The following is a 24,392-nucleotide window of genomic DNA, read 5'->3' on the forward strand; positions in this document are numbered from 1 at the left end:
TAAACATATATAAGCACTTAATTTGCATCTGTAATAGTTATTAAATCAACCATTTACATTTTAAATGTTATCATATTGACAAAAAATAATCCAAAATGTTCAAGCAGTGCAAAGAAAAAGTTCTATCAGATATTAAACAATAATTAAATATAGTAATTATCATGACAGGCCTACACCAACCACACCTTAATACAGCAAATCAAAGCACAAGTCCACATTATTGACCTGCACAGTGTTTATTGGAACACAAAGTATCAATTGGCAAAACATACATTTGTCACACACAGTAAATGCCTACTGATACATCCAACTTCATAGTCATTTATAACAGAAATGATGTGGGCCATGAACTTGGTCCAGGAGGTACACACAGAATTGAAGTGCCTCTTTTGGCTGGCGCAGACAGAAATCCAAGTACGGACACTGGAGTACACAATCTGTTTATAATTGCTGTTTGTAACTATTGACAGGAAACACATTCAACAACAATTATAAGTGTTCATCAACATTTGTTAAGTATGTTCTGATATAAAAATATAACCTACTTTTAATCAAAGGCACTATGACGCACAACACCAATGTCTGAGTATTTTACCTGTACAATAAACTTCATTGAAATGAACAGCTTCATCTGCTGCCACAGTAACTATGCGGTTTTAAGAAATGCTACAAGCTCACACTCGTACACACCTAAGTCAAGGCTTTGGTAGTAAAATAATTTGAGTTCACATGAGTTAAGATTTTAACACCAATACATTGCATTACTAAGCTACTCACATAAATAAAAACTATAAATATTTTATAACGTGAGTCTGAGAGATTCTGAGGTAAAAACAGGAGTTATAAAGTAAGCAAGTTTTGTATTGGCAAAAGTAAAGCTAGGAGTATTAAAACCAATAACTTGGAACTAGCAACCACATGAATAAAGCTTTTGTCGCAAAATATATTTAGTGACCACTAGGTGGTGCCATAAATAGAGATAGCTTGTGAAAGCACAACGCACATTGTGGAACCACTTCTGTTGAATTCTTACATATTACATTCAAGCACAAATATATAAGCACTTTTGTAAACTATTCCAAATAAATGAAACTGAGAATTCTACAAACACACCTCTGTGGAGTCTGGAGACATAAAACAAACAAGGAAATGTATGATGTGCAAAAGGCCTGTTCAAGTGTCAAACTCTTAATGGCAAGTTCTCCAAGTCCTCTGTCTCTACCACTGTACGAAGTTACAGTTTGTGTTTAATATGCACACGTTCACAAGAGAAACGGCACAGGCATGTACTGAACAAGTTACAACCGTTCTGTACAAAGCCGGTCACATGGCTCACATGTTTTCAGAAGGTGTGTGTGTTGCAGTGTAAACCTAAGGCTTTGGGTTAGCTTATAGTGAAACTTGAAGTGGCACATGTAACTTTGAAAATGTGCTGTGCTTGGAACTAGTACTGTGAATCCTACTGCATTATTCATGCGGCTCATTTGTGTTAAAAAGGTCGAACAGCTTGACGGAGCAATTCTGACAGCATTTTGCCTTCATATTAAAGACCTGGATTGTCAATGCATGGTCCCCATTGTCTGCTCCCCCACACCATTGTAAGTGCTTTGTTGATGTTTCACTCCATCTTCTCGAGTTCTAAATTGTCCAAGTCGATATCAGGAGACGTCATGCAACAAAAGCACAGCTTCTGGGTGTACAGAGAAACCTTATCTGCACAGAACAGAAAAAAGAAAAAACAGACATTGTAATTCAGGCACATTAATGGCTTTACAAGTGAGGTCTTTGTCAAACTGTAAGCTACAATTTTAGTTATTATTTTAAGAGGGAGAATAATCTCATCACAATAGCAGCACCCACCTGTTGTTGAACCTTAGCTACTTAAAAAGGAGAAATTGCAAAAGGCACAATTACGAGGAATATGTTAAAAAGAAGAAGATAAGGCAAGACAAAAGCTTATCTATTTCAGGACAGAAATACATTTTTAGACTTTAAAAGACACTCACTGTTAATGGTGACAGAATTTAGTAAACTATCCTTTAAAACTACAAAGTTATTTTGTTGGGCAGCAGAACATGCAGAACGCTTCTTTGGCATCTGCACTGACTTCCCTCATCACCAAAACCAAGCCTTGTGATGAACATAACTATACTACTTGAAAACACAGCCATGTACAGTAGAACTACACTGAACTTTACACTCTTAATCCTAATCCTCTCCCATTAAAACATCTAAGAAAATACTCATCATGCCTTTGCTACTTACAGATTAACCCCTCTTTTAACTGTTGAGGCAGTTACTATGTACAGAGAAAAATCTTACTCAGGGTCTTGGCGAGGAAAGCTGGCCTGGAGCTGGGAGGCACGTGGACACAGATGAAATAGACCGGAGCACCAGACAGAGCCACAGCTATTCCCACCAGAGAGTTGATAGTATCACTGTAAAGAGGCATCACCACCAGGAATACACTGCACAGACAGTAGACCACTGGAAAGAACAGGGACAGCTAAAGGAAGCAACAGAAAACCATAGTTAATAATATCTCTCCTTTACCTCAAAGTAACATTTAACATAATCAAATCAGTGTGAACAGTATTTCAGTAATAATTTAATAATGCTTTGTTTGCTTTGGCCATATGGAGTCATGTAATTGTCAGCAACTGAAATCAGATTAACTGTATTATCTAATAAAATCACAGGGGCACAGTAGGACATTAAACTTATCTAGCATCATGCCAATTTACAGGTCTGATTTGTGAAGAGGTGGGCCCGTTTACAGTAGAATGCATATTTTTCAAGATATTGCTTTATTGTAAAAAAAAAAAAAAAAACACCTATAATTAAATAATAATCAGGTTTAACGGCATACTGCGGTACATTCCCTATCATAACTTCAGGGATGCAACCAAATGCTGGACTTGTACAAGAAAAGTTACAAGCACAGTTGTACAGTTGTATGTATCACAGTACTGCAGTATAGTATATTTGATGTTGTCTGGATCAGTACCTTAACTGGCCGGTGCATATCTGGTGCTTTGATGCGAAGGTAGATAAGACTGCCTATTGACATGCCAATGAACAACCAATAGTTAAAGCTGAAATAGTTGATTAATTGAAAAACATCCGGAACAGACAGGAAAATCAGTGACATGGCACCCTGAGAAAAGAACAACACGAAATCATTTAAGAAAAGGCAAGAAAATTTTAGAATAACTAATTTCTTTTAAAAGTGTGTGATACGAACATTGAAGAGTAAAGCAGGGATTGGAGTGAAACACGTAACATGAATCATACAGAGTGCGTTTGGCAAGTGACCTTCTCTGGAGCCAACAAAGAACAACCTGCAGCAGAAGCATTCAAACAAGTCTAAATGTGTTTGTAAATGCTGTACCATTTATTTTTCATAAGGTCAACAAAAGTTTGATGTGTGTATTGTTTATACACCTAGAAGCAGCAATGATGGAGGAGTTGAGCCCACCATAGCAGGAAATGGCCACCGACAGGGGGATGAGCCAACGACCCCACCCCAACACCTCATCTGCAAAAGTCTGAAAGACAAAAATAGTCAGAAAGAAAAACTGCTAATGGAGAAATAAAAATGTCCTTGTACGACCAGAAAAAAGTACAACAAGCTTTTATTCCATTGTTCTCGGAAGAATGTATTGAATATGTGTCACTGGCATACTCAAACTACCGGTAAAATCCTGTTTGGTTTCCTCTGTAGTCAAAAGTTATGGTTAGAGGCTAAAGCTATGCACTGAGAAAATATATATAAAAACTGCTCAATTCAGTTTATAGCAAAAAAAGTACTATGAATTCACATTAAAAAATCTAATCAAAGATCAAGCCTTCTCTATGCCTGCCACTAATCACATAATGTCCTCCTTGTGTTCCTGTGCAGGCCTCTAACGTATTTAACTAAATGGGATCCTGTCATCATTTTGACTCCTACAGTCAGTGATGTTACAGGGACCACAAGAGACAAGATACACCCATGAGAATCTGAGCAGATGTACTCTATTTGGAGAGAATTTGTAAACATTTAACAAGGTTTAGCATTAGCAAACATCAGCTTGGAAATAGTCATCACTGGTGCTAGTAAGACTAGACTCACCACAGCCACAGCGTCACTGTTGAGGACACTGTCCCCATCCAGTACAACATAGTAGGCAATGTTGGTTAAAATGTAAATCACTGTCACTAATGGCATGGAGATTGCAATGGACAAGGGGAGATTTCTGAAAGAAATAATACAACAATATGAATGTTGATTCACTGCAAAAAGGCAAATTTGTATTTATTTTGATAATATAACGTTCATTTGTGATGATTGACAATAATATAATGTAATATTTTAATGCTGTGCAAAACTTTTTGTTATCTGTGTTTCACTTGTGGGTATAATTCTATGTGTATGACATGGAACTACTGAAACACATTTTTTATAAATGGGTCTAGTTCAAATTCAAGTTCAAATATTTCTTCCTTTGTGCAGTGAGCAGTAACTTCTCAACAACCTCTCTGGGTTCTTGATCTCCTCTGTGATAAAGTTGAGCGTGTCCCAGCCCGAGTACGAGCAGAGTACAAAGCCAAAGCCATGTCACCAGGGTTCATTCTGGAGCCTTGGAATGAGTCCTCAAAGTTCTGGTCAAATCCTACAAAAGAAATGTATTAGAGATGTGACAATTATACTTATATTATACAGTGTAGACATGAAATTAAAGTGGTGTATATTAAGTTAGACTACTTTAGGTGTAAACCCTAAAGAGCTTCTTTGTCCAGTTTGATCTGCTAGTTTGTGAATAATGAAATGAGCATCATATTCGATTCATATTGAGTTATTTAAGTATTTAATGGAATTCAAAACAACGGCCTTTTAATTTGTTTCCATTTTATTTTACTTCACACAAAAACTAACAAAATTATACAGAAACGCTAAAACAGATGCAAATTACTGCAAGTGTATATCACCAGATTTAGTCATCAGGGCAAGTAAACAGCCTCTGCATTTGAGTGGAATTTTTGTGTTGATGATATGTAGTCGGGGTATTCCACTACTGAACTCACTGCTACTTCCTGTATTTTTGTACTTCTTCTCTCACAAACTGACTGATGTAACACTATAACATAGTTTCACTACAAGTACTAACAAGTACCAACCCAAGTATTCAATATAAAACAATGAAAACCTCTTATGTGCACTTACAATATTTTTTTAAAGTACACTTTGTTTTAACCTATATATTATTTTTCATGTTGTAAATATGAAGTTTTTTATTTACCTTGTGCAAGTTTGACAAGGCCAGTAATGATGACAACGATAAGAGCAAGTACTTTGGCAAATGTGGAGACGACCTGTAGAATTGCTCCCCATTTGACCTTCCAACAGTTCACAGCCGTCAACAGACCTGGAAAGACAAGCAGAAAAATGTTAAATAATTTTTTTATTGTTCATCATTTTGTGCATTTGCTAAGATATTGTATTTATAATGCATTAAACCAAATGCATTTATTTCCTAGCACCTCTAACGGAAAAGAAGTGTGTACATGTAACTCTAGAGTCAATGGAAACAATGGCTCTAAAGGTAGTGGTTTACCATAGCTGTTCAATGTGATCTATTTTTCTTGTGCCGTTTTAGTTTACTTTGTACTAGAAACCCAGAAATAACAGCAGCAAGTACTATGGTGCAGGGTGTAATACCAACACTGCGATGCATTCCCCATAGTTGGCCTTGTAAATAAGACATGCACTAATAACTAATCCAAAGTACACTGTTAACAGTAACAGCACAACACAAATGCAGTCAACAAATGTATTCACAGGTTTATGAATGAAGAAAAATTATGCCCATCACTATTGACTGACAATTTAAAACTAAATTGTATATCTTTTGAATGTGAAAAAGTCCTCAAAATACTGACTCTAAAAGGCCTTTTTAGCTTTAGTGAAGTCTTTGATTAAAAGCCAAATAAATAATAATTACTACGTACACATAAGTTACAAGTACACATAAGTATCTGAACAAAGAGCACATTTGGTATTGCTTATTCAGCAGGAACAAAAAAACAAAACAAATAAAACCGCAAAGTATTGTATAACTACAGTACTATGCAGTTTGACCTGTTATTTATAAATTTTTGTTTATAATGATTTTGTGCTTAAAAGGGCAGCACATGACACTTTGAGTGATTGCATTCACCAGTGTAAACAGCACACAAAGGTCACACATGTTGTGGTGGGACAGAGAGACGTACAGATGATAGCCGCAGCTATGAGCCGCACTGCTGCGTATGGGGCCACACAGGTCGGGTAGAAGGGCTGCACCAGGTATGTGGAGAAAGTCAAGGCTATCACTGCCTGACTCGCTGGCTCCACTATTAGCAGAGAGGTCCATAACCTGCAAGAATATTACAATAATAAAAACATAATAATAACAAAAAGTTAAATTAAATATAAAAGTCTCTAATCAACCAATTACACTGCAGTAATTTTGGTTTAATGATTAGGCATGTCACAATAATTACTATATTGAGTTATTGTTCAACATATGAAAGCTGGAACAATATATTTTTGGGCTCAATATTTATCACGTGTACAACTTCTTTGCACCAGTGGGAAATGTTTGGTTATTTTTTTGATCATAGAATAAGATTTAAGCTGTAAAAGATTTAATTAATAACTTCTATGACAAACTAAGCACTAAGTGGCTCATTATGCTGATATTGCAGTTCATGATTTTTTAGCGGTATTATACATTAAGAATAGTTTTTGTATTTTAAATTTGCTCTTGGGTTGTTGCGTCAGTGGCATAAATTAGTTTCAGTATTACTGTTTATTGCCTGTATTTACTTCAGCAATATTCCAAATTTGTTATCGTGACAGGCCCTGACAGGGATGTCATCGTCTCAACACCCATTAATGAAAGACTCACTACTGTGGTATTGTATTACACATTGCATCAGACGTTTCAGATGTTACAACCTGTTTGACCAGTTCATTCAATTTATTTGCCATTGGCCAAGCAACAAAAATTAAGTTCAGCTTACCGAATAAATGCCAAGAAACCACCAAAGGTTTCTAGAATGTAGGCATAAGAAGCTCCAGATTTCCGGATTGTTGTCCCTAGCTCAGCATAGCACAGCGCACCAAAAACAGAGAATATCCCTCCAACAGCCCAGACAATAAGGGACAGACCATAAGAACCGGTGTACATCAAAACTCCCTTTTGAAGACAGCACAAAGTTATATATCTGTTCATTCTAAAGTGAAATCTGAAATACAGCTGCACTTACCTTGGGCGAGATGAAGATGCCGGAGCCGATCATATTTCCGACAATAAGGCAGACCCCATGTAGCAAAGAGATCTCCTGTTTCAGTCGAACTCCACTGGACTGGGACACTGTGTCAGTCTCAGCCACCATTGTGATAGAGTCTCACAAAGGAAAAGGTAATGAGGAAGCAGGAGCTGTTAGCCACAAAAACTGGTGTGTACAATTGAGAGGAAGCGTCAGTATCCAGTTATGAGAGAATCCATCTTAAAAGAGGCTGTGCAGAACCAAGAATGAGATTCTCTCTGGAAACGCTATGACACAAAAATGGCAAAAAATTCAAGTGATGGGTAAGGGTTCCAAGAATGTATTCTATCAAATAATAACTTATACATGCCTCACTGCTTATGCAATAGAAAAAGAGGGGATAAGGGAAAGTGTTTAATGGAGTCAGAGGCTGCAGCCAGTGTATAGCTAAACTGAGACTGGATTGCTTTACAACCAGGGAATGAAGCACTATAATAAAACTCACCAGCTGTCGCAAATGAAGCTCTTGTCCACAGTTACCATAGGTTTCATCAGAATGGCATGGTGACCATATGCATCAAGCTCACCTGTTGGATACAAAAATAATTGTATCACTTGGACAATACAATATGGACTGTAATGTGAGTCAGATGTGTGCGATAATACCACGTATAATGTTAATGGTTTCATGTGATATTTTCATTTATAAGTAGGCTTTTATGGCAATATAAATAAAAAGTTATTGAATTGTACATACACATTCATTCATTATGTAACAGGCAATGTATATTAGAAGAACTGTTCGTAAGTAAGTAATAAGTTTTTATTTATATAGCGTTTTTCACAGACATATGTCACAAAGACGCTGTACAGTTCATTATTCATTCATCCATACTTGGTGCTATCAGTCCCTCCGATCACCACCATCACTCATGTACACACTACTTTCATACCAGATAATGTGAGTTAGTGCCTTGCCCAAGGACACAACAACAGTTTTTGCGACTGGCACCTTGGCACTTGTTCATCTTGATACTATATTGATCATTAACAGAGATAATAATCTCTAGAGGAATGTCTCGTGTTGATCAGAAGGCATTTTAAAACCATATTACTTTGACCTAATTAGATAACTATGAATGAGTAAACTCTCCCTCCATTTTTTTAATAGACTTCATTGTATTTTTTTTTCCATCTCCAACTGTAAGCATTGTTCCTTTGCACATGTAAACAGTGATCGCTCACCCCGCAATTTTAGAACAAAATGTCCCATTAATTTTTCTCTCAGATTTTACAAAAAAAAAAAGAAAAGTTTAAAAGTTTGTTATTAAAACATTTTGCTTGCATTTTAAATAGCTGGATTATGGAAATAGTGTAGTAGTATGGGATTCTAAAATAAAACTTGTACTAACTGTAATAGTTGTAAATGCAAACAAAAATAATTGAGCTAAAAATTAGTTTCAAGAGTTGTCTCAAGAACAGAAAAAAGCAGAAAAAAGCCAAATGTATAAGCTCATATGTAATTGTTGTGCCCCTAAAATTGAAAAGACAACATAATAAAGTCGACTGAGATCAAATACAGACTATGCTGCCTGTTCTCCACCAGCATGCCCCTCTGGCTCTGGTAAACACAAAGATGCAGGTGCAAGGTGAGGGGCCCCTATTGGCCGAGCTGTCCACCTCCACTTCAGAAGACTGTCAAAACTTATTATGCTGCCTCCACCAGTTCACTGCTAGACCCAGGTGCATACGCTTTTGCTGTCTGGACAACAAATACATGACAAGTGCATAGGGACAAGGCAGTATGGAATGAAGGATTTGGAAGTAAAATAGATCAGACTATCGAGAACATTACAACATTATACAACAACTTAGACTCAGACTTAGACAAACTTTGATCCACAAGAGAAATTAGTTGGACAAAATGGTAAGCCGTGACCTGGATGCAACAAACTAAAGATGATGCCAGTTGAAGGTGGCAGTGTGTACATTTACATGACCAGTGAAAATCAGATAACTATAATCTGATAACCCAATAACGAGATCTGATTTTGTGAGGGTTAGGGTGTTTACATGTACACAAGAAATCTGGTCATCAAAACATCTGGTGGCATGTGTCAGTTCAATCAATGGGTTTTTAGAGTACCAGTAACATTTTCCCTTTTATTTTTCTCTTTGTCTCATTCGATGTTTGTTTTTTTTTACCCTTTTTTAACATAAATTTCCTTGTTAAAACCTGCACATATGTGAACAATCCAAGAGAATCCGAGATTGCTCCAAACTGTTTATATAAATAAATAAATAAACCCCAGAAATCAGATAATGACCAGATTTTTGGTGTACATGTAAACAAGCCATTGACAGCTGTGACTCAAAGTATGTTGCGCCTTCACAGATTTAGGGCTAAGGTCATTGTTAGTCTCATCACGAAACATACGAGTTTAATGGATTCTACGCTTGCTTTGAGTCTGACACCTCCAAGCCCCTGGGATTAAGGTGGCCTGAAATGGGCACAGACGACCAGCCAATCACAGCACAGTCTGACATGTGACAGCAGCATAAAACAACCACTTCCTGTCAGAAAAGCGTCACTCAAAATCTTCAAATCTGACAAAACAATGGGAAACAAATACTTTTATGGCCATCAGTTAATCCATTTCAATTATAAAAGATAACTTGTATAACAGGAAATGTGTCAGAGAAATGGAAAATATGACAAACTGCTTCTGTTGGTCATCTATATTGGACAGCAGCTAAATTGGAGGCATAGGATTTTCTAGAGTGGATGCTTGACTTGGACATTTTTATTAATGATTTAGTAACTGCTCTCTTCGGTTTATTTGATCAATATGACTATGTACCACTCTAGATTCTCATTATATTCCTGATTTAACTTTGTGTTGACTAGGAGTGTGCTAAATTTTTGAAATAATAATATACTAAATTGTTTTGTGACTGCACATCAGTTTTTATGTGAAACGTATTTATTCAAAACACTGGACATATTCATGGTTTTGATGATTAAAATGGGTGTATTTCATATTAACTGCACAGGTACTGGTTTAACAAAGAAATACCGTTGCTGAAATGTATTTGGTTCTAAAAAAAAAAAAAGCAGTGATATATGGTAGAGTATTATGCGCAATATACCAGTTATCGCATTTATCGCCATATCGTGATAATATCATATCGTGAGCCGTATAGCATGTATCATATTGAATAAAGATTGACCTTGTGAATCACAGTCCTGGTGCAGACACAGCTGGGTTAGATCTGGGTTATTTGTGACATTTTGAAATTTGAAGTCTTTATTATTTAAATGAGAGTTTCAGTCAGACAGATAGGTGCTACAGATTTCAAGAATCAGTAACACTCCACTGCGTGCACTTGAACGAAATGGCAGAACTGGTGAAGCAGGTTTTTTCAGAAATGCAAATAAAGCCCTGGGAATTTGTAGTTTTGAAGTAATAATGACTGCTAAAATCTTCATCTCCCCACAGTGTATTCCTCCATGTTCACCTGAGGCTCTTTATAAAATAAGCACTGATTAGCTGCCACTTAGTCAGTAATTTATATTTTGTTCTATTCAAATCCTTTTCATTTTAAACAGTACTCAGTGAGTCTTTTAAGGAGCTGGAATCCGTGATAGCTGGAGCATCTTTGAAGTAGTACTCTTAAAAAAAGACATAAAGATTAGGGATGCACTGATATGATACTGGTACCAGATATTGGCTTCTATAATACCGTATCGGACGATATCCCATTTTGGTTTATAACTTGGTGTAATAATACAATTTACTGGCCGATGTTAGCCCAAAATGTTGAATATTAAAATTGTATTTTTACAAAGATGTTCTGTAGTTACAAAACACAGTTGGATATTTTTTTTTACCTTATGCTGTTTGTGTTTAATTGAAATAAATTATATTTTCTGTCTCTGCCCTAGTATTAGTTGATATCAGGCATCGGAAAGCCAAAGTATCCACATCAGTATCGGTATGGAAAAAGCTGGATTGGTGCATCCCTACTAAAAATGAAAAGATAGAGACAACATTCCATCATTGTATGGTTACTGTTGCCTGAAGGCCATTCTGCTGCATGATTGATTGACTAATGTGAGTCACACTGCACAATAATATCTGCAGGCAAATTTGACTTTCTATAATGACATTTTAGAAAGTTTTACTGAAATGAAGATGAAATGAAGTTAAGATATAATGGGCTTTAATATAGGTCTGCCCTTTGCAATACATCATTTGGCAAACTCTCTGGTTGATGGGTAACTAACTACACCACTAATGTGATGTATTATGATGTAAGTAGCAGTTGCACTAGGAAAAGCTACCCCCTGGTAAAAAGCTATACAAATGAACAGAGCCGGCTTTTATTCCCTTAAATAAAAGTGGGGACCAGAACCACTAGTTTGAAAGTGTTTTCCTTGGTGTTTTCCTTGGTCTAATGTCTATGGGTCTACTACTATGTCACTATAGTGGCATCATAAACTTCCTCTTTGAAGCGCTCCATTGTGGGCAGGGCACTCGCACCGGATGTAAGAAAACGTGGACCGGTAGCGGCAACTGCGCTTTGTGCCATTTGCTTCGAAACTTTTCATCATTTTAATCTAAGGTCATAGAGAGCCAAAACCCGGATCAAAATCCAGAATAGCTCGCTTGGTCATTTACATCAGTCATTGATTAGCGCGAAATGCCACGGTAGCCTCGTTAGCAGCTGTCAATGTGCATTCGTGAGGAAGAAGAGCTTCAGGGATGAAGAAGTACTCGTACACGTTGAATTTATTCGTAAATAATTCGCCTGATCAAGTCATTCACTGTTGTGCTCGTTCATATTTAGCCGAGCGTGGCAGCACAAGCTAACCTTTGGTGTTGTAAATCTGATGCTGCAGGAACATGCTAACATCACTGAAGGATGCATTAGCTCTGTCTCAAGTCAAGTCAATGTTCTTGATAAAACATTAAAACACAGTTTTAAGGAATATATAACTTACATAATTGACACATATCAGTATTAAAGGTTAAAAGAGACGTTTTTACCAGCGGGGCGGTGCAGTTTAAGGTAGGAAGATGCCCACAGATGCAGTTTTAGACTCTTTCTTTCCTTGAAGTTCCACGATAGCTCTGGTCCTGGTCCTACAGAGAGAGAGAAAGCAGAGCGAGCAGAGCGCAGCACATCTGCGCCTCCTCCTCTGTCCTCACCACAGACCGCCCCGCCCCCCGCCGTCACCCTGGCAACAAATAAGAACCAAATACACTGCCCTCTCTCTCTCTCTCTCTCTCTCTCTCTCTCTCTCTCTCTCTCTCTCTCTCTCTCTCTCTCTCTCTCTCTCTCTCTCTCTCTCTCTCTCTCTCTCACGCGCTCTCTCTCTCTTGATGCTCGCTCGCGCGCGCTCTCTAAAGTTGAGATTTGCCGCCTCCCAGTGGTACTTGTGGACAATGGCCATGTATTGGTCTGTGTTTTGTAATGTACTGGTAGTTTTCAGATTCTGAGACGTGATGGTGTCATACTTCTCGATGGGGGCAAGAGCCAGTTTTTCCCTGTAGACTACATAAAATTTTGTCATAAAATATCTAAATATATAAAAGGTGAGTTCACAAATCTTGAACCTGGTGATTTCTGTTAGTGACTAGACTCAAGAACTCAATTTACAACTATATTACAACAAAAATCAGTACTTTAAAATGCTGATTGCCCATCTGTATTAAAAAACATTGGCCTATAGAATGTAGTGATGTCATCTGAAACCCCACAATAGCCTATTTATAAAAATTCTCTTAATGATTTAATTTGTCTCGTGAGCTACAATATTTTGGTGTGACGAGACATGATTTCATCTAAGATTTTTTTTTTAATACAATTCTTGTGGCACAGGTAAAAGTGGGGCATTCTTTAGCTAAGTGGGACAATGGACAGGGGCCTAAATATGTAGGCTACAGGAGAACCAAAAGAGGGACAGACGGTCACCGTATGCAGGGGTCTCCAATGTTTTTCCTCCATTGAGCTACTTTTACAAAAGGAAGCTGCCAGAGAGCTACCTATCATCATGATATATTTACAATAATTAATCAAATTTTACTTTTTAAGCACAATACATAGAATTCAGAAAGTCCTTGGTGAGCTACTTTGAAGTGGGTGGAGAGCTACTGGTAGCCCCGGAGCTACAGGTTGGAGATTCCTGCCCTATAGATGACAATGAAATGAAAATTCAGGCTTGTGTCTGAGATAAACCCCTATACAAGAATCATTTCACAGGTGTGGCTGCTGATAATTTGACCACCTCATCTTTGCTACATTTTTTGTTTGGGGTAAGTAATACCATATAGTACAAGGCAATGATGGGACCCTGCAGAGGTGTCAGGCAATAAAAACCCGAGGCCTCTGCCTGATCTATCTGTAACATCATTTAGCAGGATACATTAGTAATGGGATTATGACATGATCACAGTTTGGTCCTAGTGCTCATAGCTCCATAAGCTCAGTAGAAACAGTAGAAACTGGACACGCTGCCCATTGAAAGACACAGCAAAACCATTCCTGCCTGTCATCAACAAAATCCTGACTTTTTGCCCTGCTTTTCACACTGCTTAGTTAGTTTCTCCAATTTCTCAAGTTATATTTCTTTTTTTGTTTTCTCTATATAGAGTTTAGTAGATAATGTCTTTGAAACAAAAATTTGTGTTTCTTCATATTGAAACATCTCTTCATATCTTCTTTTGGTTGGCAATGCATGTCTGGGGATGAATAAAATTTATTTTAATTTCAAAGATTATACTCTTCTGATAATATGCATTTACGGTTCTTCTAAATATTGTTATAACCTTAAAGGTGCACTATGTAACTTTTTGCTTTTCTGTCACCTGCTTGTTTCTATGGCTGTGTTACTGTTCTGCCTGGAATGTACCACATTATACATTAATCAGCTCTATCTTACATTTATTAAATTACATTTGGTTTTATAGCTCAAAAATACCTAGAAATACAGGCATTCTGGCTCTGAACAGAGTTGCCTCACCACAGATCTGGCCTGTAACTTGGTCTGGTTTAGTCTCCATGAAGACAGAAAGGTTTTAATGCTATACTGTGAAACATTCAAAACAAAGCAATAACATTTCCATGAAGAAAAGCATTTGATGAACCCTCCACTAGAAAAGTTACACAATGCCTCTTTAATATTACTTTACTAACATGTCGGTAAAACCAAACAGGAAAACAGGGGCCACGCAGTTTTCCTGAGCTGATGTGCTGAAATGTGGTCCCGCCTGCTGCATTATTGTCAGAATAAGTTATACATTCAGAACTGCTTATATAGTTATGTTCAGGTTAATTACAAGAACAAGGCCTCCATGATGGGCAAATAACCTGGATGTATCTCCCTAATAAACATAAAAATAGGTCAGCGTACTTGGAAAGATACTTTTTTTTTTTTTTTTTTTTTTGGATTTCAGCACCATGGATAGAGACTATGCGCAGGCGACATAGAGCAGCACACAAAAGTCCCCGCCCTTTCGCTCCCACCCAGGGACTGAGACATTGCACTTTAGCCAACATAGTCGTGTAGGGGTGAAGCATAGAAGGCACACATGTTGTCAAGCCAGCTAGCATACAACCCACAATAACAGGCAAATGCTAGTTACTTTCAAAATAAGATGGGTAAGCTGCAATTTGTGTGCAATAAGTAACATCTAAAACCAAACTAAAATGTATACAATATAGCCTATTGTTAATAGGCTAGTCCTGCACTAGTGGGTCTGCAGCTGTTGAATGCCTTTTACTGTTTATCTGGCTAATATTTGTGTGTGAAACCACTTTGGTGAACGTTATTCTTGTGATCTTGACAACAGAAAATAGAATTGATTGATCAGAATTCAGCTGCAATATTTTACCAGAAAAGGGCCAAATCAACGATGCGTAATATGCCTATAGTAGGCTACATTAGTTTCAATAGGCTGCTGCTTATCCCCTCTGATCTTTAGGCTATGCAGTGATTCGAGTCATGATGAGTAGGTGAATTTTAATGTGAAGAGGAGTTGCCTACTTCCTGTCGCTTCCCGTTATCTTCCCTGGTCTTCACGCGCCTCCTGACAGACCACCAGGCGCACCGGTAGCCCCCGTCTCTGCTGACTCAGTGCCTTAGAAGCAGTCCTTCACCCCGAGATACAGCATCCTCCGTCCACACGCTCCTCCTGCTCTGCCAAGCTCCTACAATACCAGACAAAATGGCCAAAACCGCGATTGGTAAGTTATACAAATAGCCTTTTATTATTTTGGTATAAGTGAAGAATGTCAGGGTTGAAGACGTGAGGCGTTATCCATTGCACAAAGCGGTACAGAGATGGTTGGTGGTTAATTCTAGGGAGTGGTTCCTGCAGTTGCTTAAGTATCTAAAATTTGATGTTACTTTGCAGTGATTATTTCAAGGGCACATGCTTCTTATTTTCGGACAATTACGCACGTTTTACGCACCTATGTTATAGTGGCGCACCTATTCCCCTCCGTTGCAAATAATTCCAAATAACCTGAATTGAGTTTATTTTGTCAGGCTCACTAATCATCAGTAATAATTCTGTGTCTGCTCCCTGAACGCATCACCTGGTCTCTCAGCCTGACTCACGGTCGTGCAGCATAATGCAGCTTCAGCGACCCCACCCAACATCCCTGGTCCCTTCAAAAAAAGAGCGAGCCACTCTCTCTCCGGGGTGTGGAACATCTCACCGCGACAAATCCCTTCACCAAATCTGGGTCAGACTTTCACAGAAACGGTGTCAGTCTACGCCATACGCTATGGTCTGCACTGAAGCAATTTGCTGCTCGATGAATAGGGGAAAGATGGACTTGTCGAGGATTGCTTTGCAGTCGAGAGAAAAATTTACGACCGATGCGAATGAACACATAAGACATAGTTTATAGGTGTATAGTGGTTATTGATTATGATATAATGGTCGTATCAATATTTGTAATGTGCCAATCTCTAAAATGGGCATATATTACAAAATGGTGGTTATAGCAGGGTTGGGCCTTGTATTTTGCCAGCCACATCTGAGCCAAAGCTTTATGTATAATTTATTGCACTACGTTCAAAGGTTTAAAAGGCTGTGGGCCTTGCCAAAAGCATAACTTTACAAAGGCTTTGTTTTGGTTTTTGGTGCTAATTAAAGTGCAAGAGTGTACCCTGTCTAGTCTGGTTTGTCTTCTGGCTCGCTGGGCACTTGATGGATGAAGGGGGGGGCAGACAGCTTTAGGGGTCTTGGCGTATGTGCTATAAGGGACACGGGCAGCGGCTAAAACCTAGCTGGCATTAATTCCCCTTTTACCTACTCCTCCTGCTTCATGACTTGAGATGTGGACAGACAAGATGGGATGGGCCAGGAGCAGCAAGTCGCTCTGCTCAGACTGTGGGTCAGTGAGTTCATTCAGTCTCCATGAGAATTTGATCTTATAACATACAACATACATTTATTTAGGGCGGAATTAAAGCCTGTATGTTTTAATATCACATTTATTTTCAGTTTTATGAATGGTTCACCACTATGCTATTATCACTCCATGTGCGTTATGGCCTCTAAGCACTACTGATTTGTATCATGCTCTCTTGTCATATCCAATTAGGTGTGGTCATTCAACTGGTGCCCAAAATCAATTTCTTCTTATTGGGGAAATAGATTCTTCTCAGACAACAATGCCACTATATTAAAACCAGTGTTGTCAAGCAAATTCACATAGCCTTTCCTTTTATTTATATTTGCCAACCAAGTTCAATAAATCTTGATTTATCAGCTAAGATCAATGCAGCTTGTTGTTTTAGAGCTTCCGATCTGAGTGTAGATTTAAGAAACATTGATTCTGGATAATGGTATGCCATATACTCATGATGTGTTCACTGCATATTGGAAATCTGATACTCTTTTAAATCTTGTCTGATATCTTTAGTCATATATTGGATTTCTGTATGACAATATCCTTAATTCTGCATAGGGTGTGGTTCGGCTGTCACCATTTTCTCATAACAGTTCCTTTAGCGGCAATTCCTGCACCATAATGCCTTAATAACTTGCGATTATATGGTTATCAAAAGGCCTCATTGTAAAAGTTATCACACACAAGAGCTGAACCAACGCTACCATGACGTTATTGCACTCTGGAGGGCAGTAAACTCAGTCACATTTATAGCAACAACCTTAATAGTCCCTGGTTCACTCGTGTGCGCATCAGCGTTTTTTGTTTTTTTTTCTGTTATCGAAATATAACCTTGAAGATAAATGAAGAGGTTGGGCTAGTGTGCAAGGCGTGGTGGTGGTGGAAGAAGAAGTATCATAAAATTGAGGTTTTTACAACAGAAGCTGGTTTGAGGGATGCAGTATAAGGGCTGAGGGAGAGGAGAAAAGGGAGAGAGGAGAGAAGCGAGCGGGGGCAGAGGATATTGATGACCTGTGCTTTTCTAGTGATGGATTGAAACAGGAAGTGCTGGTACCGTGTCTGAGTCTGAGCTGGAGACATGAAAGGTCCTTATAGCGTAGACTGGCATCATTATAGTGTCATATACTACCTGCCATGTGTCATCTCCTCTCTGCATCTCACAGATTTGGACGTTTTCCTACTATAGAGTGTCATTGCTTGTCGTTTGTCATTGCTTTATCCACAGGGATGAGCTCATTAAGGTGGGTGCCAGAGGAGTTCTTTCCCTCGAGAGAAATGGGAAAATAATCTAATATTTTGCACAGCAGAGATTCTCATATTTTTATATTAGGCATATAGCAAAATGAGAAAACAGTTTTATTGCCTTGGTAGGTCTGACTAAAGAGATTATTCTGAATGATAAGGAATCTTTTATAGTGATGCAGTCAATTAGTTTTATTGGTCACCAGCAAGCAATGACTTCCTCCGAACAAGCACTTAACCTAGATTATCTGCGCAAATGAATCGTTAACTGGTTGCATCTTAACTGTCAAAATGGTGGTGTCCCAACAGATGACATAAAGTTCCTAAGTGCCTCACTCCTACAGCCCTCAGATGTTAGAGGTAAACATGGTAGGGCTACTGAAAAGCTAAGTGCTGTCTGTACACCTGAGGTAGCATCCATTAGGAAAGGCCTATATGTGGTTTTCAAGGGAGGAGTCTTGACTGTTTTTGCTGTGGTATAGTTGTGGTTGTACAAATCAAAACCATTACAAAACCAGTGTCTATACTAACTAATGGAGATAACTTGAAAATGTGAAATGCTTTATCTCAAATACCTAACTAAAAGTACAGCACTGGAATAAAACTTAGAAACATTTCAGTTATGTTTGACAAATGACAGCAATCAATCATGGGACCTTCCTAATGTGAGGCACGAGTGCTTACCACAGTGTCTCCATGTTACCTATTTCGATACCAGCCTTATGATAATTCAGCAATTCAAAATCACAAGGAAACAGAATCTGACAAGGTAAACTTTGATGATAAGTAAAAATTAACAGACAAATTTAACTAAGATTACATAAACAAGTCAACAAGGACCTAACCGGGAATAAATAAAGCTACAATAATGTACACTGAAACAAAAGACATTTAAATTGTATCAATACCACAGTTTTTGGCCAAAAAACTCAGACAGCATCAGGCACCCTTCAAACTCTAAGTTTTGTTGTTTCATGTCAGATTTTGCTCACTCATGTGCTTTAATGCAGCTGAAAGGCCCCTGCTCTGTGCTCCTGTGGGACTGGGTTAACAAGACCATTAGAGAGTGCTGCAGCTACATGTGAGCCTTGATCATATTAGTTTGGCGTCTAAGCGTCTGCTTGGGGAGAGTTGGGAATATGGAGAAAGAAGATTTGTATTAGGTTTACTGTACACTGTAACCCATTCTCCAAGAGGCTCCTTTCACTAAATCACATTGGTAGATTTGCTGCTGTACCTGCCCTGAAATATAAATCATTGCCACATACTTCATCCCTGCAGGACGTGATGGATTGTACCACATTGACATTCGCCATGTAAATTTGTACTATGAAGCCGGAGAGCCTGACGGAGCACTTCTCTACAGGCTCATTCTGGCACAGGAGTCTGTGTGCTGCGGATATTTTTGCCCCCTCCCAATAGGCTTCTGGGCATGCTTTACCCATGAATATGTGCCAAGAAAACATGAAAAAAACTAAAGGAGACAAGCTCGGCTTTTCTATGTAGAGTATGTCTGACTTTCAGGGCACTTTGTTCCTACCCATTGGGTACAGCACCAGCAAGTCCAAATTAATCTATTTTATGCCAGCTTTTCTAATGTTATTATCCCAAACGGATTGCTGATAAGTCAAATACCACATTTTCAGCTTTTGGAAAAAGCCTAAGATAAATATAAGATCAGGGAATAAAATTACCAAAGATTATTTAAAAAAAACAAACAAACAAACAAAAAAACAAGAGACTAAACCAAGAGAAAAGTCTAAGTTGGTTAATTGAAGGTTAGACCAGGTTTATTTTCTGACTTTGTTCCTGCTTACTGAGCATAACAACTATGGTTTCCAAATCCATATTTACCCATTCTGATGGCAGCTTTATTGTGATGTTACTACCACAAAGAGATTTGTCTATTTCCTGCATTTCACAGATAAGCTAAATCCATCTCTTACCTTTCCAGATATTAGCTTTACCCTCCAACCCCCAAGTGTCAGAGGTGAAAGTGGGCTATAAACAAAGTTCTATAAAATAAATGAGGCTCTGACGTTCCCCATGTTTGTTTTGATCACAAAATGCCCAATTCACTGCACTGGAGAGATAAGCTTCTTTATGAGCTTCTAAGCTACACCACAGGATGAAATGCCCAAAGATTATCTCAATATCTCAAGTAAATCTTAGCTTTACTACATAATCTGATCTGCTTTTAAGATACAAAATGGAAGCTAAAGGGCGCTGGTCCTTTCTGCGTTAATAAATAATGGACTAAAATGAAATGCATAGCTAACGATGTGTGGAGAGCCCCGCAGGGAGGGGGGCATCTTGTCTGGAGGGGGAAATTAGGACACATACAGTCTGGAGACAAAGACCAAAACATCTGTGTACATCCTTGAAGGTACCCTTTGATGCTTATTTTAGGAAAATCATGAATAATAATTTACCTCATGTTTGATGTTTACAGCTCTGGAGATCTAAAAAGTGGGTTAATGAGTAAATATGTCAGTGGAACAGTGTGTAAGTAATGTTTGTGTTTGTGTGATTTTGCAGCTTACAAAGAGAAGATGAAGGAGATCTCAGTGCTGTCTCTCATCTGCTCCTGCCTCTACCCCGAGACTCGCAAAAACATCATGGGGGACTTTGAAGGTAAACATCATCATTGTTTTTCAATATTATGCTGATTCTTTACAGGAGCAGGGCTATGTTTTGCAAGTGTAATTCTTCCCAATAGTGATTTGAAATTATATATACAAAAGTGTACAAAAATAGTGCGATTTCAATATATCTGTTCTTGTCATTGAGCCACAAAGGCTTCTATTATTTAGAATACAATGCTATATTCACAATACTGAATCTAATGGAAATATTTTTTTATATAAAAATAATGTGTTAATAATTGGATAAGTACTTTTTGAATTGCCATTTTGGTTTTATCTTAACCTCTTTTTCTTTTTCATTCAGAGCTGGATATCAAACCTATCAACAAGCGAGCTTCAGGCCAGGCCTTTGAGGTGATCCTGAAGCCCTCCTCCCCTGTGTCTGAGGCAGCCCACTGCATCACCAGCCCCCCCAAGAGGGACCTGTCCCTGGAGGACATCCAGAAGAAACTGGAGGCAGCTGAGGACCGGCGGAGAGTAAGTCAGCGTCTTATCACTGTCTTATCACACATGTCACTTTACATCACAATGTCTGAGAGCACAGGGAGGATTCAGAATCAACCCAAAATGCACAGGGCAAAATGAAACACCAGACCAGTTCACTCTTTATCCTTGACCAATATAATGACTCCTACATGATTTATGGGCTCTGTGGTTGTTTGCTTGCCCTGTTGACTGGTCCAGAGCATGTTCCACCCAAAACTAAATTGACTTTGTCCAATTCTTGAGCTTCATTGATTTCTAATGTCAATATTTTAAGTCATGCAGCCAACAAATCCACAGCTCACCCACAAATCAATCCTGACGTCAATATCACACTTCCACAGTGTGCCAGATGTCACAGACTGCATGTCAGATGGAGGAACTATATTTTATATTGACCTATTCAAGTGAAGAAATTACATTTCACAGTCGTAGCAATGTCCTAGCCACCATGTACCAATCTTAAATATAAATAAATGGACTGACAGTAGATCGAAGTAATAAAAAAAAAGATGAATATATGTATGTAGAATTTTGAAAAAGTTTGAGTTGTGCATGTGCAGTACAACTTGTTCAGAAAAGGCCACTAGGGATCAACCTAGGCTTAACAAGCCTGAGTTTGACAAATAACTGGTGTCTGTAAAATCTCATTGAGTGACCAATCAATAACCCTTTTAGCTTCTGCACTGTAGCATCTACTTTCTATTAAAAACTGCTACAAAAGAGCACTTTATTTCTGCCGACTGCAACAAACTTAGCTTTTTGTTCATCTTTAAGTCATTCTAGTTTTGCAGGGATTCACTCTTTTGTTTGACTTCAGTCTCAGGAGGCGTCAGTTCTGAGAGCTCTGGCTGAGAAACGGGAGCACGAACGTGACGTGCTGCTCAGAGCCATGGAGGAGAATAGCAACTTCAGCCGCATGGCCGAGGAGAAGCTGCAGCTCAAGATGGAGCAGATCGAAGAAAACCGACTGGCTTATATGGCTGCCCTGATGGAGCGCCTGCAGGAGAAGGTAAACAAACAGTGGCGCACTCTTTAAAGGAATGTAAATATAGCAGTATACCATACCAGATTTAAGGCAAATAAACACAATATACTGAGGTGACTAATTTGAGCAAATAAAGATGTCGTCAACATATACACATTGGTATATTTATACATATAGAGTTTTGCAATTTTTGTCACTTTAATTATTTCAGTAACGTTTTTCTAAATATAAGATGTAAAATTTGTATGCAAAGCATTGAACATAGGGTAAATCGTCTTTGGGAAATGTCAAAAGGAAAAAATTCTTAGCCATACAAAATTGCAAGAACAATTAAACACATACAGTGCTTTTTATTCAGTCAGTAGTGTTGTCACAAGGCATTTACAGTTTCCTCCTTTTATACTTCGGTGTAAATACAATTAAAGAACACATATTTCTTTTCACAAGTTATAAGCGACAGAGACAACAGATGGGTACTGGATATATGACGTGGTTGAAATGTGTAATTTATTGGGTTATTTGGCCAAGCATCAGCTCAGTGTGTTGGTGTTAAATCAGAATTTCAGACAATTCAGCAATTGTTATTTTTTTAGACAGTGTTGGAAATGGCTGCATTTATTACACTCCCAGAAGTCAATGCTCTATGTGTTTGTTAAGTGAATCAGCATGACTTATTCTGATGTGATGAACTTTGCAGGAGAAGCACGCTCAGGAAGTGCGCAGAAACAAGGAGTTGCGAGAAGAGGTGACCGCATGAGAACCCCCCACCATGGTCCTGATGCCCTCCCAGCACCAACAACACCACCATGACTACCACCCCGACCCCCTCCCCTCTCCCCCTGCCTCTGCCCCGAGAAACCAACCTCCCCATTCTGTAACATTACCTTCCATAGCGATCAAACATTCATGGTCCTAAATAGTGGGAGATCCAGGCGGGGTTGGGGGTGGTAAAGAAGATGCAAAAATTGTTTTGAAATGAAAAATGTAATGACTCCCACCCATTCTTCTTCCCAAAAATAAGAATGTTTTTTGCTCTGTTTCCAATGAAAAGAAAAAATTGACAAGTGAAAGTGGGCATTGGTTTTTTGTAAATACTTCTTTTTTGTTTTATACAAGCAGCAAAAAGTATTGATTGCAGTGTGCCATTTTTATATCTAAGTTGAATATCCTCCTGCATATATGGGTGTAATGGTTTAGTCATTTTAATATTTTACTTTGTCCATTTGAGCCTGATAACTTATTTTTCTCTCGTGTAGTGACAGACTAAGGTGTTTGTTGTGAGTTTGCCAGCTAGCTAACGTGTGCCATGACTTCTAGCTCCACAAAATGTTAGTTCTTGGCATCAGCTTCTCTTTCCAAAATTAGATGCTTTCGGTTGGAGTAGTTCCCATACACCTCACTCCCTTATGATAACTTTGGCACCAGGAAAAGCAGGAGTTAGCATTTTGTGGAGAACTGTCATTGCGCATCAACCTCTGTGACAATACAGAGGAACACTATAGCATTTAATGAGCCTATCCTCTGTCTCTCCGTCTACAACCTCTATCTATATATTTCCACTTGCATTTAAGAAGCACTCACTCTCTCCACTTGGGCAGGTATTTAGTCCAATCATAGCACATCATTGCGCTCAAGGGGAGCTTGCTAAATACTGTCCAACCTGGCAACCTGGAAAAATAAGTCACATGACAACCCTGAACCAATGGTATATCTGCATTTGTTGTTTTAGTTCCAGTTCAAGCACATCATTGTAAAAGCCAGAGGTGCGGAGTCAAGACCTACACTTGAGATCAGACTTGTTACTGTGAATACTTTTCCATATTTTTCCTCGAGGCTAGAGTAGTGCTTACCAATATCAGCAGCATCAGCAACTACTAGAACCACTGCACTCAACAGCACTAGGTCCAGGCTAAGCTCTTAGCTGGCACACAGTATTGAGATCTGTGAAGGTGTATCTGGCTGTATTTGAAGCCTCAACATTTTTAAGTGGCAATGCATCATTTAGCCCGTAGGTGGCGTGTGAGTGTGTTTCCTAAAAGGCAGGTAGCTATGGTTTGCTTGTGCCATGTAAAACAGAAGTACAGTGTATCACTATTAGCGCTGACGTTGACTCCTACCTGCCTCTCTCTCTCCTCTGTCCATGTGTGTGTTCCTCCTCTCCACATATATCTTTGTGAGCAAGCAGTGGATAATAAAGATCTGGGATTCAGTGAATTAAATTGTTGTTTGACAGTGACTTCACACTCACACATGCGCGCGCAAAAACATTGCACATGCAATTATTATTATTATTATTATTATTATTAAGA

At 38.5% G+C, this 24,392-nt stretch overlaps 2 protein-coding genes across 2 annotated transcripts; one reads left to right on the forward strand and one right to left on the reverse strand.

The window, feature by feature from the left end:
* Positions 1 to 217: 217 nt before the first annotated feature.
* si:dkeyp-120h9.1 (Y+L amino acid transporter 2-like) lies at positions 218 to 12,485 on the reverse strand. Its single transcript, XM_020932533.2, is given in 14 exon segments — positions 218 to 1,713; positions 2,323 to 2,506; positions 3,008 to 3,157; positions 3,245 to 3,341; positions 3,445 to 3,548; positions 4,115 to 4,238; positions 4,518 to 4,578; positions 4,581 to 4,655; positions 5,283 to 5,408; positions 6,256 to 6,398; positions 7,048 to 7,223; positions 7,294 to 7,583; positions 7,802 to 7,883; positions 12,348 to 12,485. Coding segments are annotated over 12 exon segments (1,464 nt in total). The 5' UTR covers positions 7,423 to 7,583; positions 7,802 to 7,883; positions 12,348 to 12,485; the 3' UTR covers positions 218 to 1,618.
* Positions 12,486 to 15,213: 2,728 nt separating this feature from the next.
* stmn2b (stathmin 2b) lies at positions 15,214 to 24,302 on the forward strand. The gene is made up of 5 exons (XM_020932734.2): positions 15,214 to 15,546; positions 20,506 to 20,601; positions 20,917 to 21,089; positions 21,916 to 22,107; positions 22,781 to 24,302. Exons 1-5 carry the CDS (start codon positions 15,528 to 15,530, stop codon positions 22,838 to 22,840), a joined length of 540 nt encoding a protein of 179 aa, XP_020788393.1. The 5' UTR covers positions 15,214 to 15,527; the 3' UTR covers positions 22,841 to 24,302.
* Positions 24,303 to 24,392: the final 90 nt, after the last annotated feature.

Source organism: Boleophthalmus pectinirostris, unplaced genomic scaffold (genome assembly GCF_026225935.1).
Source record: "Boleophthalmus pectinirostris isolate CB_2022bp ecotype Guang Dong unplaced genomic scaffold, ASM2622593v1 HiC_scaffold_21, whole genome shotgun sequence".
In the NCBI taxonomy this organism is placed as follows: Eukaryota; Metazoa; Chordata; class Actinopteri; order Gobiiformes; family Gobiidae; genus Boleophthalmus; species Boleophthalmus pectinirostris.

Excerpts from the sequence above, each read along its gene's own strand:
- stmn2b (XM_020932734.2), top strand. Across the intron at positions 20,602-20,916 it reads CATCATGGGGGACTTTGAAG|AGCTGGATATCAAACCTATC; the intron begins GTAAACATCATC and ends TTTTTCATTCAG. Across the intron at positions 22,108-22,780 it reads TGGAGCGCCTGCAGGAGAAG|GAGAAGCACGCTCAGGAAGT; the intron begins GTAAACAAACAG and ends TGAACTTTGCAG.